Source organism: Nycticebus coucang, chromosome 6 (genome assembly GCF_027406575.1).
Source record: "Nycticebus coucang isolate mNycCou1 chromosome 6, mNycCou1.pri, whole genome shotgun sequence".
In the NCBI taxonomy this organism is placed as follows: Eukaryota; Metazoa; Chordata; class Mammalia; order Primates; family Lorisidae; genus Nycticebus; species Nycticebus coucang.
The window spans coordinates 75,347,239-75,370,247 of NC_069785.1; the positions used below are offsets into that span (position 1 = coordinate 75,347,239).

Here is a 23,009-nt window from a genome sequence, read left to right on the forward strand (position 1 = left end):
AGAGACCTGATGCAAGAGGAAAATAGAACTCAAGCGATAAAGCCAGCTATGGGGAGCTGCTGTAAATAAGGATGAAGCTTCACTTGCTTGCCTGCTGCTTACCTCCTGCTGTGTAGCCCACTACCTATCCATGCCCCGGGATACCACTGTCTTGGTAACAAGACACTACCAGCCCACTACCTATCCAGGCCCGGGGTTGAAGACATAGCCTTACCCTTTTTTCTCTGTTACTAAGATCGGATAATTTCTGTTGTATCTTCAAGTTCACTGACTCCTCTTGGCATCTCCTGTTTGATTGCAAGCCTATCCAGTGAATTTTGTGTTTAGTTATAAAATTCCCATTTAGTTCTTTTTTATAGTTTATATTTTTCTTGAGAATTTCTTTCATTTGTTTTAAGGTGTTCACCCTTACCTAATGGATCATGGTTTTAATAGGTACATTAAAAGTCTTTGCCTGATAATTCTAGTATCTGAGTCATCTACAGGTCAGCATCTATTGATTATCTTCTCTGAGAATTGGTAAGATTTTTTGTTCTTGCTATGTCTGGTAGTTAGATTCTATCCCAGGTGTTTTGAATATTGTAAGATTCTGGGTCTTATTAAAACTCTTTAGAGAAGTTAGGGGTTTTTGTTCGTTTTAGTAGACAAGTCAGCGTGGTTAGGTTGTACCTACAAGTTCTTTCTCGTCTTACATAAACAGTGGTTCCATTACCTATTCCGTTTTTAAAGCCTCTGCCATGTTGTTTGCATTTGCCCCTCTTGTTCCCAGTTATGTTTATCTAGGAGCCAGGCGGTGATTCGTATCATAGTCCTGTTCTGAAAGCCTCTTCTGTACTTCTTTGGGTGTGTTCCACACACAGACCTAGAGATCTACTTCTCCATTTCTCTGCTTTCAGTGATTTTTCCTGTACTTTTCAGTTCTCAAGGGCCTTTTCTTCCTTCAGCAGAAACATGGAGTTCTCTTAGTTTTAGAGTCATGTCTGTCCTGCCTCAAATGGCTATGAACACATTCGGGGAGGCCCTGCTCAGAACTATTAAGTTAAAAGTATGAGAGTGGAACCTAGGAATCTGTATTTTAACAAAGGTTTCTATACTTATTTTTGATAAACCAATATTAGATTTGGGGACTTGTGGCTGGATCTAGTGTTTGACCTTACCAACATCAAATCATTACCCTTCCTGTTTGCCTATCTTTGCAATTTGAGACTCTTGGAAAACTCCAGAAATATTTTTCCCGAACACCCTATGTAGTAGTAGGGAATATCATATGCTGGATACTGCAAAGTTAGAGTCACATAATTCTAGTTATTACCTACCATGAAACTTAAGTCTCTCAATTGATAGGATTATTGTTCTTATTTGACACATGGCTAAATCTAAATTACTGACTTTATTTCAGTTGTAGGCAAATGTTGTGAAAACCTAGTACCATCTCTGAGAGTTCTTTTAAATTTTCTGAATCAGGCATTTCACAGTGCCTTTCACCTGTAACTAGCACTCTAAGAGGCCAAAGCTGGAGGATCACTTGAAGTCCGGAGTTCAAGATCAGCCATAGCAAGAGACCCCATCTGAACAAAAAATAGGAAAATTAGCTGGTCACAGTGGCTCAAGCCTGTATTCCCAGGTATTCTGTAAAGGCTGAAGCAGGAGGTGTACATGAGCCCAGGAGTGTGAGATTGCAGTAAGCTATGATGGTATTGCACTCTAGCAGGTGACAGAGGAAAACTCATATAAAAAAATAAAAAACAAAAACCTAATACCTATGTATTCTGGACAAATAAGCATTATAACTTAGGATCAGTTAATGGGTTTCTTGTTGCATCTTTTTTATTTTTTTTTAAGGCGGAGTCTTATGCTGTCATCCTCGGTAGAGTGCTATGGCGTCATTGCTCACAGCAACCTCCAACTCTTGGGCTCAAGCGATCCTCTTGCCTCAGTTTTTTTTTTCTTTTTAGCTGTCCTGGGCCAGGTTTAAACCCACCACCCTCCGGGTATGTGGCCAACGCCCTGCCGACTGAGCTACGGCACCGTCTCTTGTTGCATCTTAACTCTAAATTGGTGGTTATCTGTTTAGAATGCTATGTTAAAGAAGGATTCCTAGGGTTGTCTGGGTCCAAAAAATAAGGAGGGCCTAGAATTATCAGAATGTGCTAGTGAATTAGTGAGAATGAATTAGTGAGAGTGTCTGCATCCTTGGCTTTTGAGGTGAGTGTGTATATATGTAAATTTTTCTCTGATAAATGGTATTGTTGAAAATTGATAGAGATTTCTTTGTTGGCCTATTTTTATACAAGGTTACTGTAAATCAGTAATTAACTATGGTGAAATAAAGTAGTGTTGGCTTGCAGAGATCTTTGAAATGTTATTTGATGTAGTAAAATTATATATGAAATACAAGTTAACAGACCCATGTTCCACTTTTGCTATTGTGACTAGCTCTAGTGACATTGAATGAGTCAGGTTTTGCTGATCTCCTAGGCCCCATTGCATTTTAAGTTAAAATCCTGTACTCAAATTGTAAGCTCGCTAGTTTTATGGGAAATAGAGATATTTGCGACAGCATTGAATGAGAAGGGAATAAACTTTGGTCTTATTGTGTTAGCTTTTCTTTCTCAAAAATAGCAACCCAAGATTGCGCACTATAAATTATTACAAGGTATACATATTTTGTCAGTTTGGTTTAATGTCTCTGAAGTATACTCTGACTCAGAAACAATTTGTACCCATTTGAACTATTTAATGCATAAGGTATTAGAAAAAAAATTCTTTTTTTAAAAGAAACAAGGTTAAACTCCTGGGCTCAAGTGATTCTTCTGACTCAGCCTCCTAAGTAGCTGGGACTGTAGGCACACACTACCACTTCCAGCCAGGCATTAGAAATTTTATTGATTACATTTAGTGTGCAGATGTGGCGGTCTGTTAAGTCTTAATTGCAAAATTTAATTAGTACCTGATTTAATATAGTAATTTACTTTCCATTTAATTTCTTTTTTACTTCTTTTGATCTTATGGAAACCTGACGTTTTTTTCATATATCAATTCAAATTTTGTATTTCCTTAGGGGAATAAAGAAATATCCTATGAATGAATATTTGGGTGGAGTATTATGGAAATTTAAATTCATCCTAGAAGTTCACTAAATGTCAGTGAAGTGCTGTTACCTTAAAATGACTTTTTTTCCCTCCTTCTTTAGAATCCAGCAACTATCACAAGAATACTCCTTAGCCACTTCAATTGGGATAAAGAGAAGCTAATGGAAAGGTAAGGAACTATGTTGTCAGCTTTGTACTTAGAAGTAACACAGCTGAGCTGAATTTACAAGAAGCAAGTAAGAATTGATTTATATACTATTGGTGAACAAGCCAAAGTACAAGCAGTAACTGCTTTAATTCCTTGTATTTCTCATCTGTAAACTTTATAATAAATTTAGTATTAGGGAATTCAGACTTACTGTTCCCTATTTATTTGAGGTTGAGGGGTTCCTCCTCTTCTTGGGCACCAACAACTAAAAACGGGTTAGAAAAAAACACTTGAAAAAAAAAAAAGAAAAAAACACTTGATATATTCTTGGAGCACATGAATAAGATCTTTTTATATTACTGAAAAGGATTTTTTATCCATAAACCTTTAAATGTATGTTAGGGATACTAATGGCATTGATTCAGTGAAAGCAAAATTAAAAAGTTACCCAGGCTTTCCTGGCTACCAAACTAGCTGTTTAAACTGGTTCTTTAGTTTCTGGGCAGGATTCTATCCCATTGGGTGGTTTTGTGTGGGTTTTTTGTTGTTGTTGTTGTTGTTGTTTGAGACAGTGTCTCTGTTGCCTAGTAGCATCATCATACCTCGCTGCCACGTCATACTCCTGGGCTTATGTAATCCAGCATGTAAAGTGGCTGGGACTACAGGTGTGTGCCACTGTACCCAACTAATTTTTTATAGATGGGATCTCACTTTTGCTCAGGTCTTGAGCTCCAGAGCTCAAGTGATTCTCTCTTACCTTGGTTTCCCAGAGGGCTAGGATTACAGGCATGAGCCACTGTGCTAGTTCTTAATTTTGGTAACATTTACTTTCTGGCTTATTCATTTTATGATACCTCTACTAGGAATAGGAGGTTTTTTTACTTACTTCTGAAACATTTTTAGTGAGCTAGACTTACCCAGAATTTGTTTCATATTAATATATTTCTGCAAACATTCTAAATTGTGTCCTATTACATAGCTGAAAGCATTTTTCAATTAAATATTTTTCATCTGTGTGGTAAGTATGAATTTAAAAGTAAGAGGCTTCTGTGAAACATCTGTGAGTATGTAAACTTTTCAGTTTCTCCTAGTAATTTCAGCTTTTGTATATTCTGAAGATAAGTGATTTGGTACCTAGAGATTTATAATTGTATCTTTAAATAGTGTCTTTAAAATCAGTATGCAATCAATTTTGTTTCATTTAATGGTTTCTCTTTATATTCCATGTTGTCTACTGTTAGCACTGCTGTGCTTTTTTTTTTTTTGGACATAGAGTCTCACCATGTTGCCCCAGGTAGAGTGCTATGCAGTCACAGCTCACAGCAACCTCAGACTCTTGGGCTTAAGTGATTCTTTTGCCTCAGCCTCCCAAGTAACTGGGACTATAGGTGCCCGCCACAATGCCTGGCTATTTTTATTTTTTCGTTGCAGTTGTCATTGTTGTTTGGCAAGCCTGGGCTGGATTCGAACCTGGCCAGCTCCAGTGTACATGGCTAGCGTCCTAGCCGCTGAACTACAGGCTCCGAGCCTTATTATTATTATTATTATTATTATTATTATTATTATTATTATTTTGTAATAAGCATTTGGTATAACTTTTCCATTTTCTCATGTTCTTTTCTGGGTTATTTGGTTTTAGGTGTATTTTTTGTAAGCAGCATGTAGATGATTTTTCAAAAGATACATTTAAAACTAATTTGTAATTATTCATTTTAATAACTGAGATTAACATATTCATGTTTTATAATAACCAATGGTTAGATTGAAATATAGTGTTTTAAGTTGTGCTTTATATTTACCATGTTTTCTGTGTGCTAATTTTGTTGGCTTCATCATATTTTCTTTTGATTTTTCTCTGATAATTTTTCTTTTTTTTTTGTTTTTGGCCGGGGTTGGGTTTGAACCCGCCACCTCCGGCATATGGGACAGGCACCCTACTCCTTGAGCCACAGGCACCGTCCTTTCTGTGATAATTTTTCAAAATTATATATATATATATTTTTTTTTTTTGTAGAGACAGAGTTTCACTTTATGGCCCTTGGTAGAGTGCCATGGCATCATGCAGCTCATAGCAACCTCCAGTTCCTGGGCTTAAGTGATTCTCTTGCCTCAGCCTCCCGAGTAGCTGGGACTACAGGCGCCCGCCACAACGCCCGGCTATTTTTTGATTGCAGTTCAGCCGGGGTCGGGTTTGAACCCGCCACCCTCGGTATATGGGGCTGGCGCCTTACTGACTGAGCCACAGGCGCCGCTCTAAAATTATATATTCTATTTCAGTTTTTCCAGTGGCTACCTTTACAGTTTGCTCGTACACACTTAAAACTATAACAATATTTATTTGTTTGGTTTTTGTTTTTCAGTTTTTGGCTGGGGTTGGGTTTGAACCCACCACCTCTGGTATATGGGGCCGGCACCCTACTCCTTGAGCCACAGGTGCTGCCCTACTATAACAATATTTAGTTACAGTTTTTTTTTCTTTAAGAGATGGAGTCTTACTTTAAACCCCTTGGACACCCCCTGTGGTGTCACAGCTCACAGTAACCTCCAACTCCTGGGCTTAGGCGATTCTCCCACCTCAGCCTCCTGAGTAGTGAGTAGCTGAGACTACAGGCGTCCGCCACAACGCCCAGCCATTTTTTCTTGCAGTTTGGCCTACCCTCAGTATATGGGGCCAGCGCCCCGCCCACTGAGCACAGGTGCCGCCCAATATTTAGTTATAGTTTTATATCTATCCCTGGTACAAGATAAAAACTGTAGCATAAAAAAAAAAAAAAAAGCATAATTTTTTTTTTATGCTATCCTTTTCTGGCTTGATAAGTCAATGATATTAGAAATATTTATTTGATTTTTAAGTCTTTTTACTATCTATAACTTAAATCTTTTTTTCCTTGCTTATTTGTTTCTTGCATCCTTGTGTTTTGTTTAAATTTCTTTTTCTTCTGCAATATGTCCTACAATTGTGTAAGTCATATTTTATACATAAGTGGTAAACACAGAGTCCTGTAATAACAATTCCTTTTTTTTTAAGGCAAGCGTGGAACCAAGTTTATTGAGGAAAATAAAGAGAGGTTTATAGAGTAAGAGCAAGATATAAGCTTACATAACAGGGCATGTTTACCATAGACAGTGAATGGGCCTCCATTGCCAGCTTTAACAGAGATTCTTAATATTCTGAAATTTATATAATAAGTTTCAGTTATTAGTTCTGAAAACTTAACCAGTTAGAGACCTTAAATCTGAGGACATGTTTTTGGTTTTAGGAAATTCTTTGCTGTTATTTCTTCAGTTTACCTTTTCTCTTGTCTCTTGATAAGAGAAAGGTATTGGAATTCCTACTAGTCACATGTTGAAACTTCCGTATCTTTTTCCAGGTCTTCTTACTTTTTCAAAATATTTCTTCTGTACTTGTGATCTTTTTCCTTTGTACTTTGTTCTGTAAAAATTCCTGAGGTTTATCTTTATTATCTTTTTCTTTTTTTTTTTTTTAAAGAGACAGGGCCTTGTTCTTGTCACCCAGGCTAGAGTAAAGTGACGCAATCATAGCTCACTGCAGGCTCAAACTTCTAGGCTCTGTCCTCCTGCTTCAGCCTCCCAAGTAACTGGAACTATGGGCATGCACCACCATACCCTACTACCCCACCCCTTAAGAGGCAAGGTCTTAACCCGTGCAGGCCTTCCAAAGTGCTGGGATTATAGGCACCTGGCTCCTCAAATTTCTTTAGTAATTCACTTGCTTTGCTTTCTGCATCCATTCTGCTTTTTAGCTATCTTGAATTGTTCATTCAGTATATCCAACTTAATTTTTTAAAATAACTTTGTTTTGTTAGTATAATTTCTTCTTATCTCTCTTGGTACATGTATATTAATTATTACACTAAAATAATTAGAACTGAATAATAAGAGTATAAATGTGGCTGAAAAGGTACAGGGAAATTTACAATCTTATTTTATTATTTTTTTTTTTTTTTTGAGACAGTCTCACTTTATCACCCATTGTAGAGTGCTGTGGCATCACACAGCTCACAGCAACCTCCAGCTTTTGGACTGAGGCGATTCTCTTGTCTCAGCCTCCCAAGTAGCTGGGACTACAGGCACCTGCCACAACGTCCGGCTATTTTTTTTTGTTGCAGTTTGGCCGGGGCTGGGTTTGAGCCCACCACCCTCGGTATATAGGGCCAGTGCCCTACTCACTGAGCCACACGCACCGCCCAGAAATTTACAATCTTAAATGTTTGTTAGAAAAAGAAAATGAAGTAAAAAATAATCAATTCTTTGAAATAGGAAGTTAGAAAAATAAATCCAAGGAAAGTAGAATTTTTTTTTTGAAACGGGGTCTCACCATGTTGGCCAGGCTTATTTCAAGTTACTGAGCTCAGCTGTTCTCTGCTTCAGTCTCCTGGGTAGCTGTGTTACAGGTTCAAGGCACCATGCCCAGCAAAGAATAGATATTTAAGATAACAACAAATACTAATGAATTAGAGAAGACCAGCAACCAAAAAAAAGAAAAAGAAAAAAAGATTAAAACAGAAAAGATCTTTGAAATGAGTTTTTTTTTTTTTGTAGAGACAGAGTCTCACTGTACCGCCCTCGGGTAGAGTGCTGTGGCGTCACACGGCTCACAGCAACCTCTAACTCTTGGGCTTACGCGATTCTCTTGCCTCAGCCTCCCGAGCAGCTGAGACTACAGGCGCCCGCCACAACGCCCGGCTATTTTTTGGTTGCAGTTTGGCCGGGGCTGGGTTTGAACCCGCCACCCTCGGCATATGGGGCTGGCGCCCTACTCACTGAGCCACAGGCGCCGCCCTGAAATGAGTTTTTTTAAATCAGTATGCAATCAACCAAGAGAATGAAAAGACAAACCCCAGACTGGGAAAAAAATATTCGTGAAAGAACTTAACCTAATAAGGGACTGTTAGCCAAAAAACACAGTAAATTCTTAAAACTCTACAATAAGAAAACAAGGTGATCAAAGAGTAAGCCAGAGATGTTGACACCTCACTAGTGAAGATATACAGATGGCAAAATAAGCAAATGAAAAGATCCTGCACAAAATAAGCAAATGAAAAGATCCTGAAATGCAAATCAAAACAACACTGAGGTACCACTACATATCTATTAGAATAGCCAGAATATTGATACCACCAAGTGCAGGCTAGAATGTGGAGCAGTAGGAACCCACATTCATTGCTGATGGGAGTACAAGATGGTTTAGCTACTTTGGCAGCTTTTTACAGTAACAGCAAGATGTACTATTACTGTAGAGTCTAGCAGTTGTGCTTCTTGATATTTACCCAGATATGTTGAAAACTTAGATTTACACAAAACCCTGCATATTTATGTTCATAGGAGTTTTCTTCACAATTGCCAAAATTTGGAGGCAATTAGAATGTTCTTCAGTAGATGATTGGATGAATAAACTGTGGTACTTCCAGAAATGGAATATTATTCAGTGCTAAAAAGAAATGAACTTTTCTTTTTATGAAAAGAAAATGGCTGGGTGCAGTGGCTCATGCCTATAATCCTAGCAGTCTGGAAGGCCAAGGCTGGTGGATTACTTGAGCTTAAGAATTTGAGATCAGTCTGAGCAAGAGTGAGACCCTGTCTCTACTAAATAGAAAAACTAGTTGGGCGTTGTGGTGGGCACTTGTAGTGTGAGTTATTTGGGAGGTTGAGGTAGAAGTATCTCTTAAGCCCTAGAGTTTGAGGTTGCTGTGAGCTATGATGACGGAATTGAGAATCTGTCTCAAAAAAAAAAAAAAGGTAAAAGGGAGGGCCAGGCGCAGTGGCTCATGCCTGTAATCCTAGAACTTTGGGAGGCCGAGGCTGGTGGATTGCCTGAGCTCAGTCAACCAAGAGAAGGAAAAGACAAGGTTGGGATTGCAGACAACCAAGGTTTGAGACCAGCCTGAGCCAGAGTGAGACTTTGTCTCTAAAAATCACCGGGCGTTGTGGTGGGCACCTATAGTTCCAGCTACTGGGGAGGCTGAGGTAAGAGAATCACTTGAGCTCAAGAGTTTGAGGTTGCTGTGAGCTGTGACGCTACGGCACTCTACCAAGGGTGACAAACTGAGACTCTCAAAAAAAATAAAATAAAATCAAAAGTAAAAGAAAAAGGAAATGAGCTATGAAGGTGTAAAAATAAAAAATAAGTGGAAGAAACTGAAATGTGTATTACTAAATGAAGGAAGCTGATCTGAAATGACTACATATGTGATTCCAACCGTGTCACATTCCAGAAAAGGCAATATTATGAAGACAGTGAAAAGGAATGGAAGGGATGAAAAGTATGGAGGTTTTGTAGGGCATTGAGGCTATTCTGTATGGTACCATAATTGTAGATACTCTCATTGTACGTTTGTTGAAACCTGTAGAATGTGTAACACCAAGTATAAACCCTCATGTAACCTGTGGACTTCGGTGATAACTGTGTGTCAGTGTAGGTTCATCGAATGTACGGTGTTGATAGGGGAGTTACACTTGGGGTGGGGGTGTGAGTGTGGGTATATTGGAACTGTAGCTTCTGCTTAATTTTGCTGGCAACTTTAAATTGCTCCAAAAATATAGTTGTGTATGTGTATGTTTTTAAGGGGGGAATAAACCATTGGCAAATGTGATGGGGGAAGAGAAGAGGGCACCTGTAACATCAGCATTCTTTTCTCTATTCTGTGTACCACTTCTGCCAATGCATTTGAAAGGTTAGAAATGGAAATTGCCTAGATTCTCCTGAAATAGAAAAATAGAGTACACTCAAAACTACAGAAATGTGTAGTGAATATGATGTAAGACCCCTGTCATCCCCCAGAAGCACTAGATGATTTTATGGGTAAGTTCTGTTTAATAAACCTTCATGGAGTTGCCAGTTCCTACTGAAAATTATCTCAGACTATAGAAAAATAGTAGAACATGGGCGGCACCTGTGGCTCAAGGAGTAGGGCGCCGGTCCCATATGCCAGAGGTGGTGGGTTCAAACCCAGCCCCGGCCAAAAAAAAACCAAAAAAAAAAAAAAAAAAAAGAAAAAGAAAAATAGTAGAACATCATGAATTCATATTAGCCAAAACAGAATAATCCTAGTTACAAAATATGATAGACAGGATGAGAAAAATCATCTTTATTAGGAATAATAGTGTCAGTTTCATAAAATAATAACTACTAAATGAATCAATGGGCTAGTAGGATTTTTTCCTAGGAATGCAAGAATAGATCATCGTAAGGGGAAATTCTTTTCATCTATACTATAGTTTTTACCACATTAACAATGATGAGAAACCAAAAGGTAATCATGATATATATCTGTGATGCATTTAACAAAATTAGGCATTTACCCATAATGTAGTGAAAACAAAATTCCTAGCACACTGACAGGGAAATTTCTCAGCTTGATAAAAGGAGTCAACTAATAATCTATAGCAAAATTGTACTTAATGTTGAAATATAAGAAGCATGTTCATTAACATTAAATGAGGATAATGATTGTCACCACCATTTGAATGTATTGAAAGTTCTGATAAATGCACAGAAAATTAAGTGATCTAAACATTAGAGAGGAAAAAAATTATATATTAATAATATAATCATCTACTTAGAAAACCCAAGAGAATCAACTGATAAACCATGAAATTGCCCCTGGAATCACCCTAGAACTTTAACAGTACATACCATTGGTCAGGTCCCACTTACTACTCCTTTCCTTAATACAGTTGAAAAATGAAAGGAAACATGGAATTAAGTAGTCTTTGCTTCAGTGACCCTGTGCTCCTCTCCATTCTTTATTAGTATAAAATGAAGGTTACCTGTATGGTAATCCTTTAACTATTTAGAATCCGGGGAATTACAGGGAAAAGGTAGGCAATATAGCCAGTAAAGGTTGTCATGTAGCATATAAAAAAGCTTTGCTTCCTGATTAGTAACACTATTTATTCAAGTATCATTTCTGCTTATTTTGATATACTTAAAGATGAATTTTTAAAAACTACCTACTACTTCAGTTTAAGGTAAATCTTATCCTAGTCAAAATGGTGAAAATTTTAAATTTCTTGTTCTCTCTTTACTCCTTCATTTCCATATTCCAGGCATATTATTGTTTATTTTATTCATCAGTAAACCAGGGTACCTGCTCTGGAAGAGGAGCTTATGGTCCAGGGAGGGCAATGGAATTACAAATAGATCTTTTCCAGTTGTTCCTGTTATTTGCCCTATGTTTTTTCCCTTAGTCTGTAGTTTAAAAAAAATTGTCCTAATCCTAAAAGCGAATTTTCTTTTTAAAAATAAATTTTGGGGCCAGGTACAGTGACTCACCTCTAGTCCTAGCATTCTGGGAGAGCAAGACCAGAAAATTGCTGGAGACCAGGAGTTCAAGATCAGCCTGGCCAACATGGTGTGAGATTTCCATCTCTATTTAAAAAAAAGTGTGTGTGTATATATATATGTATATATATACACGTTTTATATATATACACACACATACACAGAGAGAGAGAGCAAGTGCTGGGTATAGTGGTTCATGGAGCTACTTGGGAAGCTGAGGCAGGAAGATCACTTGAGCCCAACAGTTTGTTTGCAATGAGCTATGATTGTACCACTGCACTGAAGCCTGAGCAACAGAGCAAAAACCCTGTTACGTACAGGTGTGTTCATGTTCATAGTGGCTTTCTAGATCTTTGCTATTATCTATTTCTCCCAGCCTACTGGGTGGGTCTTGTCTTGTCATGCCTCCCCTCCCCTCCCTTCCCTTCTCTTCTCCTCCCCTCTCCTCTCTTTTCTCTTCCCTCTCTCCTTCCCTCCTTTCTCTCTCTCTCTGCAGATTAACTTCTCTTTTATCATACAGAATAAAAAGAAGTTTCTCTATTAATTTCTTTCCATGCCCCTCCAGATGAAGCAAATCAGAACTGCAACAACAACTATATCTCTCTAATTTTCCACTGTGCTTTGATACTGTCATAATTTTTTAGGGTATTACTTCCATTTTTTCTTCTGTTGTAGTTTGAATATTTTCTTCCTTTCCTGGTCTGTCTGTCTGTCTGTCAGGGGGTTAGTTATAAAGAAACTTTAAGAGGTAAAATGAAATAGACATTAAAGACGGAGAATCAAACATGAAGGCTGTATAGCCAGGAAAATTCCAAAATCACAGTGTTAAACTGTTTCAGTGGAGGCGCTGTTGCTACACCGTTGGCCACAGGCATCACAGCTTATGTCATCAGTATTGGGCACATGACTGCAAGACTAGCCCCTCTGCTGTTGCCCCTCTCCTTACTTCTTTGGTAGAATAAATTCCTCACTGAACCTTCTTCAAGTACTCGGTTTTGATAAACTATCCCCTTGTTCTTGCTGGGCGTAAGTCTTCTCAGCAGGAGAGATTGGGAAAGTCAAGTTGTCTCTTCTTCCCCTTCTTTTTATGACAAGGGAAGACTCCTAAAAATTCATCTTCTATCTACATCTCTGGCTTCTTCTCTTTATTTCTGTATCTTTTTTTGTTCTCATATTACAGTTTAGTTATACAGAACTTTTATGGTGCTCACCAAATTCATTTTTGTGCTACCTCACCTTTGCAAATGTGTGTTGACACAGAGCTTCTATGGATATCAACATAGGCTGTTAACTGCCACTCTGTGGAGCACCTTTGCTATTACACTGTTGCTGGCCCAGGCCTAATTTGCCTTACTTGTCTTTTTTTCTTAGTTATCCTTTAAAACCAACTTAAGTTTTCCTTCTAAGGCAGCTTTTTGCTTGTTTCTCAAGCAATTAATCACTATCTTCTTTGTACATTAATGTGTATTCGATTTACTATTTCATCACTTCTATTAAATTCTTTGTGTTGCATTCCTACATATTAACAATTCCTAATATGTAGTCTGTATTAAATATTTTAATTAAATCTAGCCATTTCTAGATTTTCTGGAATAGGATTTTACTGAGATTGTGACATGACTGCAAATCCTATTTGATTTTGGCGGGATTTAGAAACAAAGCTCCAAAAATGGAGCTCCTTTAGAGTTGGAAACAAATAAAATCATCAGTATCTTCTCTCTTGTAACTCACTTTTTTTATAGGTCTGTTTTGATGTTTTAAAAACTAATTTTACTTAATAGGATATAAGGTGAGTGTTAACAAATTAACTGGCATGTTTGACTTGAGGGGAAATAGAGGTGATTGAAAACTTTTAATGGATGATATAACCAAAGAATCCTGAAGAAGGATTTCAATCTTTTCCAGTCTTACCTGGGACCACCTGTGTTGCAGATAGCTTTTTACTTTTTATTCTGAAGCATTAATTCCCATTTAATGAATAGGTACAAGAGTTAGCTCTTGTGAGTATGATAACATGGAGCTTTTCTTAGCCACATTAGTAATAATATATTGTTCTTCTAAGCTGTGAAAGTAAGTTTGCTTTTTCAAAAACCTGGCTTTTGTGATAATGTTCATTATTATTTCTCTACAGTATAGTGGGATTTTTTTCCTGTCTAAACAGTTCTGGTATTATTAGGCAGCCGTATATCGAAAGAGCAAATGTACCGTCTCTCCTTACATTATAATGGTTAAGAATATGAGATCATTGCTTCACCATTTACTAGCCGCAGAAACTTGGAACAATTTTCTTCCTTTGTTACCTCATCTAAAGTGATCTGACTTTATTCATTCTATTGTCGCTAGTCTTCCTACTGCCTTATTACTTCATAAATTTCAAGATTTAGGGTGGCGCCTGTGGCTCAGTGAGTAGGGCACCGGCCCCATATACCGAGAGTGGCGGGTTCAAACCCAGTCCCGGCTGAACTGCAACCAAAAAATAGCCGGGCGTTGTAGCGGGCGCCTGTAGTCCCAGCTACTCGGGAGGCTGAGGCAAGAGAATCGCTTAAGCCCAGGAGTTGGAGGTTGCTGTGAGTCCTGTGACATCATGGCACTCTACTGAAGGCAGTAAAGTGAGACTCTTGTCTCTACAAAAAATAAAATAAAATAAAATAAAATAAAAATAACCAAGATTTAAAAAAATGTCAGTTATATGTTAGAATACATTGAAAGTTTGGTGATGAGGAGGTACATACAACGGCGCCTGTGGCTCAGTTGGTAAGGCGCCGGCCCCATGTACCAAGGGTGGCGGGTTCAAGCCCGGCCCCGGCCAAACTGCAACAAAGAAATGGCCAGGTGTTGTAGTGGGTGCCTGTGGTCCCAGCTATTCGGGAGGCTGAGGCAGGAGAATTGCTTGGGCCCAGGAGTTGGAGGTTGCTGTGAGCTGTGTGATGCCATGGCACTCTACCAAGGGCCATAAAGTGAAACTCTGTCTTTACAAAAAAACAAAAAAGTATCATACAGTTGACTTCAGCAGTACTTAGATACATAGTTTTGCAGGATTATATAAAGATTATTTCTGATTTAGGTTTTAGGTGGGAAGAGATTTATTAATGTGGTGGCATTTGATTGGACAAGGAAGGACAGAGGATATGAAACCTGGATATTTCAGGTTCAGAGAACAATAATTGGGGAAAAAGTTTAAGAATATATATTTGTGTTGAACGATAATGAGATTGGGTGGTGATGATGAGATTGTGTGATTGGAGTACATGAAGAACAGAGGGGAAATGTTTAATAGGAAACACATTATGGAAGGCCTTGAATTATTTATTTTTTTGGTGACAGAGTTTCATTCTGTCACCCAGGCTAGAGTACTTTGGTATTAGCCTAGCTCATCGCAATCTCAAGCTTCTGAGTTCAAGCAGTCTTCCTGCCTCAGTCTCCTGAGTAGCTGGGACTGTAGACATCTGCTATAATGCCTGACTAATTTTTCTGTTTTTGGTAGAGACAGGGTCTTGCTCTTATCCAGATTGATCTCAAACTCCTGAGCTCAAATGGATCTTCCTGCCTCGGCCCCCCAGAACATTATAGGCATGAGCTAAGCCTTGAATTTTAAGCAAATGAATTTGGATACTTTTTCCTGTTTATTGGAAAGCCTTTGAAGGTTTTTTTATGGAGAAATATAAGAGCATTATTTCAGCAAGAAATCTAGTAATAATATCAGTTGATTGAATGCAAGGATTCCAATTGGGAAGCTACTTTAACAATCTAGGTTAAAGGAAAATGTTATCCTCTCTTAGGATGGTAACAGCTAAATTGACAGACAGTAGATGGAAGAGATATAAAAGTACACTTTTATCAGAGACAAAATATAAGAGATTCTAGAAAATTTCTGGTAAGTTGGATTGGAGATATTAGATTGTCAGACCTAAACACAAATGTTACCCCAGGGAACTGGTAAGCATGAGCTGTAATTTGGAGGAAAAAAAAAAAATCAGAATTTCTGTGACTAAGCAAAATAAGATTTAACTAAGTAAATTATTTTAACAGGAGATAAGACAAAGCCAAATAAAGTTTAGTGTATTGGAAGATCGAAAACCTCTCAAGAACTAAGTGTATCCACTAAAAGATAGAAAATACAAAAGAGTTTAATAAATACAGAGGACATAATGATGTGATCTTTATTGAGTCCTAGAAAGAAAGGAGAGAGTGTAGCCAAGGCAATATTTGAAGATGTAATAATGGCTGAGAATTGGTAAAAGAATTGGTAAAAGACATAGATATCACACAGATTCAAGAAGTTTAACAATTCCCATGCATAATAAATACCTGTCTTATTAATTTAAAGATGTACCGTTTTTCACATTTTAAGATCTCTGAAATCTGGACGCATATTTCAGTTGATGGAAGCTTAGTCCCACAAGATTAAAAATTGTGGTGGCTCATGTCTGTAATCCCAGCACTCTGGGAGGACAAAGCACGTGGATTGCCTGAGCTCACAGGTTCGAGACCAGCCTGAGCAAGAGCAAGCCCCCTGCCTCTAAAAATAGCCAGGTGTCATGGAGGGGGCACCTGTAGTCCCTGCTACTTGGGAGGTGAGACAAGAGAATCGCTTGAGGTTTGAGGTTGCTATGAGTTACGACTTCACAGCACTCTACCGAGGGTGGCAAAGTAAGGCTTTTGTCTCAGAAAAAAAAGGAAAAAAGGATTTGAAATTTTGACTTATGTGAAAAGTTTCCCATGGGATCTTCTGTAATATCATGAAATTTCAGTACCCAAACTATTTTAGCTTAATGAAATATGGCGAAAAGAAAATCTATACTTAAGACCATTATAGTAACACTACAAAGACAATAATACAAATAAAAGAAAATATCTTAAGAGCGGTAATATACAAGAAAGATTATGTTCAAAAGAGTGAAGTGTAGATATACATTACATACTAGAGAGCAGTTCAGTAACAGCAATGAAAAAAACATGATACCTTAGTGGGTTGAAAGAAAATATATTTATTCTAGAATATTCATAGAGAATGTATTCATATACAATGCTGTTTTAATTAATAATAATAATGGTTTTATGTGGGACCTAGCCTTTGTATCTTTTTTTTTTTTTTTTTTTTTTGAGACAGAGTCTCACTGTGTTGCCCCTCGGTAGAGTACTGTGGCGTCACAGCTCACAGCAACCTCAAACTTCTGGGCTTAAGTGATTCTATTGCCTCAGCCTCCCAAGTAGCTGGGACTGTAGGTCTGCCACAATGCCCGGCTATTTTTTTTATTGCAGTTGTCATCGTTTTTTAGCTGGTCTGGGCTGGGTTCAAACCCACCAGCCTCGGTGTATGTGGCTGGTGCTGTAACCACTGTGCTACAGGCACCGAGCCCTTTGTATCTTTTTTAAACCAATATTTTATTACATTGGTGTTAACTGAAGTTTCATAATTATTAGTTAAACAAGTGTTTAACTGTTAGGTTACATTCCACAAGTTATTCTCCCCTAAGTTGCTCTTGGAGTGGAATTTATAACATTGAGTACATATATGAGGAAAGTAATGAGCTAAGCAGTCATCTTAAAAGTCTTCATTAGTTAAAAAAAAAAGTCTGAAGTAGTAAGCTATGTGTCTCAAGGTAGGAAAAGAATAATAAAATAAATACAGAGAAAATAAAAAGAAATAACAAACAGCAGCATTTTATAAAATAGAAACATACAGCAGAGGGGATCAGGAAGCCAAAAGATGTTCGTTGTTTTTTTTTTTTATAAAGACTTATAACATTGACATTCTGGTAAGATTAATCAAGAAAAAGAGAAGTCTCAAATAACTAATATCAGAAATGAAAAAGAATGTCACTGACTTGGAGTGGTGACTCAGGCCTATAATCCTAGCACTTCGGGAGGCCAAGGTGGTGGATTGCTTGAGCTCAGGAGTTGGAGAGCAACCTGAGCAAGAGTGAATCTCTGTTTCTACTAAAAATAGAAAAACTAGGCAGGTGTGGTGGTGAGCCCTTGTAGTCTCAGCTACTTGGAAGGTTGAGGATTACTCAAAGCCAGGAATTTGCGAGCTATGATGCCATGGCACTCTACCCAGGGTGACTGAGATTCTGTCTCAGAAGAAAAAGAAGATGATAAAAAGAATGTCACTATTAGTCCTGTACATTGGTTTTCTAAAAAAATAAAATAAAAAACAAATTTCTTAAGATATTATGATTAGCTATTCAAATTTGAAATTTTAGAGGAAATGAGTAAATTCCTAGAAATAATGCAATTTACCAATACTGGCACAAGAAATAGAAAACCTGTATGGGGCTGTAACTATAAAACAGGAAATTCATAATTTCAAATTTTTCTATAAAGCAAAATCTAAATCCAAATGGATATGCTAGAAACATCTACCAACATTTAATGAGTCAGTAATTCCATCCTTATATTCTATTAAGAACAGAAAAAGAAATTATATCCCCCACCTTTTTATCATAATCTTGACACTAAAACCCCAAAGAGAAATTAAACATCAGTTTCTCTCATGTATATACATTTCTTTAAAAAACTCTGAGACCGGCTCAGCACCCGTAGCACACTGGTTGTGGCACTGGCCACATGCACCAAGGCTGGCGGGTTGGAACCCGGCCTGGGCCAGCTAAACAACAATGACAACTGCAACGAAGAAAAAGCTGGGTGTTGTGGCGGGCGCTGGGAGGCTAAGGCAAGAGAATTGCTTGAGCCCAAGAGTTTGAGGTTGCTGTGAGCTGTGACATTATAGCACTCCACCAAGGGCGACATAGTGAGGCTCTGTCTCCAAAAACAAACCCCTGAGACTATTAGTAATTTAATTTGGCAACAATGTACGTAAACAAGAAGGTAACCCAGCATGGCCAACTCAGGTTTATCCCAGATTGATTTAACCTGAAACAAGTCAATATGATTGGTCTCTTGAACAAATAATGAGAAAAGCATTTCAATAAATGCCAAAGAGCATTGGCTAAAAATCAACAATTTGTGATTTTAACATAGAAGCCTTTAGCAATCTAGGTATGACAAGTATCTCTTTTTGTTCTCATTTTTTTCTTGCCTAGTATGATCTCCAGGAAGAAAAGAGTTTTCTTAACCTAATCTTATATAAGGGATATCATATTTCATACTGAAATACTGAAAAGATTTCCCATTTAGGTAGAATTTGACACATGGATACTTTACCTCTACTTGTATTCAGTGTTACACTAGAAATGGTTCTAGCCAGTAGGATACCAAGAAAAAAAAAAAAAAAGGAAAAGTTTAAGGAACAGAAATGCCAAACTGTTAATATTCACTGATGATGTCATTGTATACATACACACACACACACACACACACACACAAATCTAAAAGCCTAGAGGTTAATTGTTAGAATAAGTTATTTTAGAAGGAAATACAAAAATTACTTTACATGTATCTCTGACCTGGTGATTCCATTCTCACATGTGTACCCAGTAGAAAAATGTGCATGCACATTGATGAGCATATTCATAGCAGTATTATTGATAATAGCTCTGGCTTATAAACAACCAAAATGTCCACCACTATTAGACCAGATAGATAATTACAGTATATTTATTCATCAGCAAATACAGATGGATTAGAGCTGTAAATGACAGCATAGATAAATCTCAAAGTCTTACTGAGTGAAAGGAAGACAGACCCAAAAGAATACTAGTTTACTTACTATGTGGTTCTACTTACATAAAATTTAAAAACAAGGGGAATAAGCTTATATTGTTTAAGGATGCACATTTAAGTGGTAAAACTATAAAGGAAAACAGGGTAGTGATTATGTTGTCATGGGAGAAAAGAGGGCTTGTGGAGTACTAGCAGTGTTTTCTTTCTTATCCTGGGTGGTGGATATACCCTGGCATTAGTTTATAACAATTGGTTAGCTGCATGTTTATGTTTATGCACTTTCCTAGAATTGTGTTACATTACAATAAAAATAATTTTAAAATACACATACACAGGAAAAAGAGCAACCTGAAAAGGATAGTTCAGAATGTTTTTGGGGCAGAGATCTTTAACAGTGTCTTTTGTACCTACAAATAAATCTAACATTTTGCCAAGACAGTTTACCCACTGCCCTCCTTGGCTCTAGTATCAAATCTGTCCTAAATTTAACTTTGATCATGTCAGTTCATTTTATCTACCATATCAAAGCTATACTCCCTGGCTTTGAAGACCTACTTTCACTCTATTCTGTACGTCTATACTTACAACTGTACACTCCCTAAGAATGCCCTTTAATTTACTATTCAGTCCCTGATAGGAGGGACCGAATTTCTTTTCACAGATTCAGAAAGTACCAGTAATATTTTATTCTGGGATTATGCTCATGGACAGCATGGATAGTTCTGTACATCATATGCAACTTGTACTATGCCTCCTGGATCTTTTTTTTCTGAATTCTTTTTTTTTCTTTTTCTGAATTCTTATCACAGTTACTGTTAAGCCATTTTGACTTCTTGAGGCTATCTGCTGTGTTCTATACTTCTCTAGGATTCTTCTCCCACCTCTTACATGCGAATTAGCATATCATATTGCAAATAGATGTTCATGTCTTTTCCTTGTAAGCAATCAGTATTGCGACCAGCATAGTTCACAAATACAGTTGTTTAATATGTGACGGAACTATGTAAATGTACATTTAGCTATAATTTCCCATTTTCCCTACGTATAGCGACTTTAGAGGCAACTTCTGGGACACCCTATATAAAGAACATTGAAGAGGGAGAGCTAGGTACAGCTCAGACCTGTAATCCCAGCATTTTGGGAGGCTAAGGCAGGAGGATTACTTGAAGTCAGGTAATTACAGGAGGTCAAGACCAGCCTGGACAACATAGCAAGAACACGTTTCTATAAAATACTAGCCAAGAATGGTGATACATGCCTATAGTTACAGCTACTCAGGAGGCTAAGATAGGAGAATCACATCATACCAGAACTTGGCGTTGCAGTGAGCTACGATCATGCCACAGCACTCCAGTCTAGATAGCACAGTGAGACCCTGTCTCTAAAAAGTAATAATAAATATTTTTTTTTTTTTTTTAAAAAGAGTATTGAGAAGGAAAGGCTGAAGTGAACATTTTAATACATTTAAACATTTCAGTTATGTCTAAGTGATTGGAGCGATCAAGTTTAGGAAACAAAGTAGGTTTTTTGTTTTGTTTTGAAGTTTTTGTCCGGGGCTGGGTTTTGAACCTGCCACCTCCGGCGTATGGGGCCAGCACTCTACTCAGTTGAGCCACAGGTGCTGCCTGAAACAAAGTAGTTTTTATCATTTTTCTTTTCTTTCTTTTTTTTGTGACAGAGTCTCACTTTGTTGTCCCCCTGGTAGAGTGCCCTGGCGTCACAGCTCACAGTAACCTTGAAACTCTTGGGCTCAAGCAATTCCCTTGTCTAAGCCTCCCAAGTAGCTGGGACTACAGGCACCTCCCACAATGCCTGGCTATTTTTAGAGATGGGGTCTTGCTCTAGCTCAGACTGGTCTAGAAACCTGTAAGCTCAGGGCAGTCCACCTGCCTCGGCCTCCTGGAGTGCTAGGATTATATGCGAGAGCCACCATGCACAGCCAGTTTTTATCATTCTTGAAAGAAAAGCCATATAATATAAAAACAGTGCTATTGGTGGGGAATAGCACCTGTAATCTTAGCATTCTGGGAGGCCAAGGCGGGTGGAGTGCTTGAGCTCAGGAGTTCAAGACCAACCTGAGCAAGCCTGAGATGTGGATGCCTATAGTCTCAGCTACTTGGGAGGCTGAGGCAAGAGGACTGCTTGTGCCTGAGAGTTTGAGGATGCTGTGACGTACGATGCCACAACACCGTACGTAGGGCAACTGAGTGAGACTTAGTCCCAAAAAAAAAAAACAAAAAAAAACACGGGGAGAGAGATTAAAGATGGCGGCTGAGTAACAGCTTCCCTGCAACTGGGAACAGCGAGTCTGGGGAGACAAGACTCCAGGCATCTCTGGCCGGTGGGATCTGCCTATAATCATCCCTTTGAGGATACAGGGAGCCAGCAAGGGACTTCTGGACCCCAAGAGGAGGACAAAAACAGTGGAAAACTGGCAAGTGGTTGCGTGTGTTCGATCGACCTAATCACGCCGGCAACCGTAAGTACAAGTAGCAGTGAGACTGCAAACTCGAAAGGCCTACTTGTGAACTGTTTCAGTGTTCTCGGACTTGGCACTCAGTTGAACTGCCTTGGGGAGAGCTGGAGCAGGAGTGTGGAGAACTTTGGGTATTGTCTGGTGCTCCAGACTGAGCCACTGAGCTGGGCGCAGGAAGCCATTGTGAAAGAACTGCCCCGCAAGCTCCGCCCTCAGGGTCTCAGAGCAAGGATTAGGCAGGTCAAAGTAACCTACTGACTGAGCAGCCTAAAGGCGGGGACTGAGCTGCCTTACAGCCTTAATCCTTAGGGCCAGACTGAGACGGTTTTGGCACACTGGACCCTTGGGCTATTGCCCTGGGTAGAGTGCCATGACGTCACAGGTCATAGCAACCTCAAACTCCTGGGCTTGGTGCCGCCCAGACCTCCATAAGAGCTGTGCAGCGACCCCGACCCCTGACCCACACCCACCGGGCCTCCGCATTCCCTGACCAGGAACTGCGGGAGCCACGCAACCCTGCGTCCTCCCTCCTGTGTCCTCCCAGCTTCCACACTAGCCCATTCATCTGGACAGGGACTCTGGTAGCAGCGTGCCCTTTGGAGCCCTCCCTGCCTCTGTGCAGAGCTCTTCTCCTGGCCAGAGACTGCTGCAGCCTTGGGATCTCTGTGCCAAAGTCACTGGGCGCCTGGCACTCCCAGAACCATGCGCACCACCCCCAGCCCTCTTGCTGGATCCTGGTGTGTCACAAACCAGAGCTGCTTCCACAACCAGAACTCCCTAGCTAGAGCAGCCCCAGAGGAACTACACAGGGTCACTCCCTACAAAGATCTAGCAACAAAAGAGTGATCCTGCTGGGGTCTAATCTTGGAGAGACACCTGCCCAACTCTGAGGACAGCCAGAGGCAACGGTGAAAAACAATCATGAGGCGAAATCAACAGAAAAACTCTGGCAATATGAATAATCAGAGTAGATGAACTCCCCCAAGGATCAATGGAGCAGAAACAGCACAAGACCCCATGCACAAACAAATATCTGAGATGTCAGAAATTGAATTCAGGATCTGGATAGCAAATAAGATCGAATTAGAATTCCAAAAGTTATCTCAAGAATTCAACAGATTCAAAGACCAAATGACCAAAGATTTCGACACATTGAGACAAGAAGTTGCATCCCTCAAAGATCTGAGAAACAGTAGAATCCCTCAGTGACAGAACAGAGCAAGCAGAAGAAAGGATTTCTGACATTGAAGACAAAGCTTTTGAATGCTCCCAAACCCTCAGAGAAGAAGAGAAATGGAGAGCAAAAACAGACCACTCTCTCAGAGAGCTCTCGGATAATTTGAAGAAAACCAATACTCGTCT

General features: G+C 38.9%; 1 protein-coding gene across 1 annotated transcript in view; it reads left to right on the top strand.

Annotated features, from left to right (window-relative positions):
- Window positions 1-23,009, top strand: part of ARIH1 (ariadne RBR E3 ubiquitin protein ligase 1) — a 134,991-nt gene that overhangs the window by 48,456 nt on the left and 63,526 nt on the right. The window contains exon 2 of the mRNA XM_053595925.1: window positions 3,194-3,261. Coding sequence (XP_053451900.1) covers window positions 3,194-3,261 — 68 coding nt within the window. The remainder of the gene's footprint in view (window positions 1-3,193; window positions 3,262-23,009) is intronic.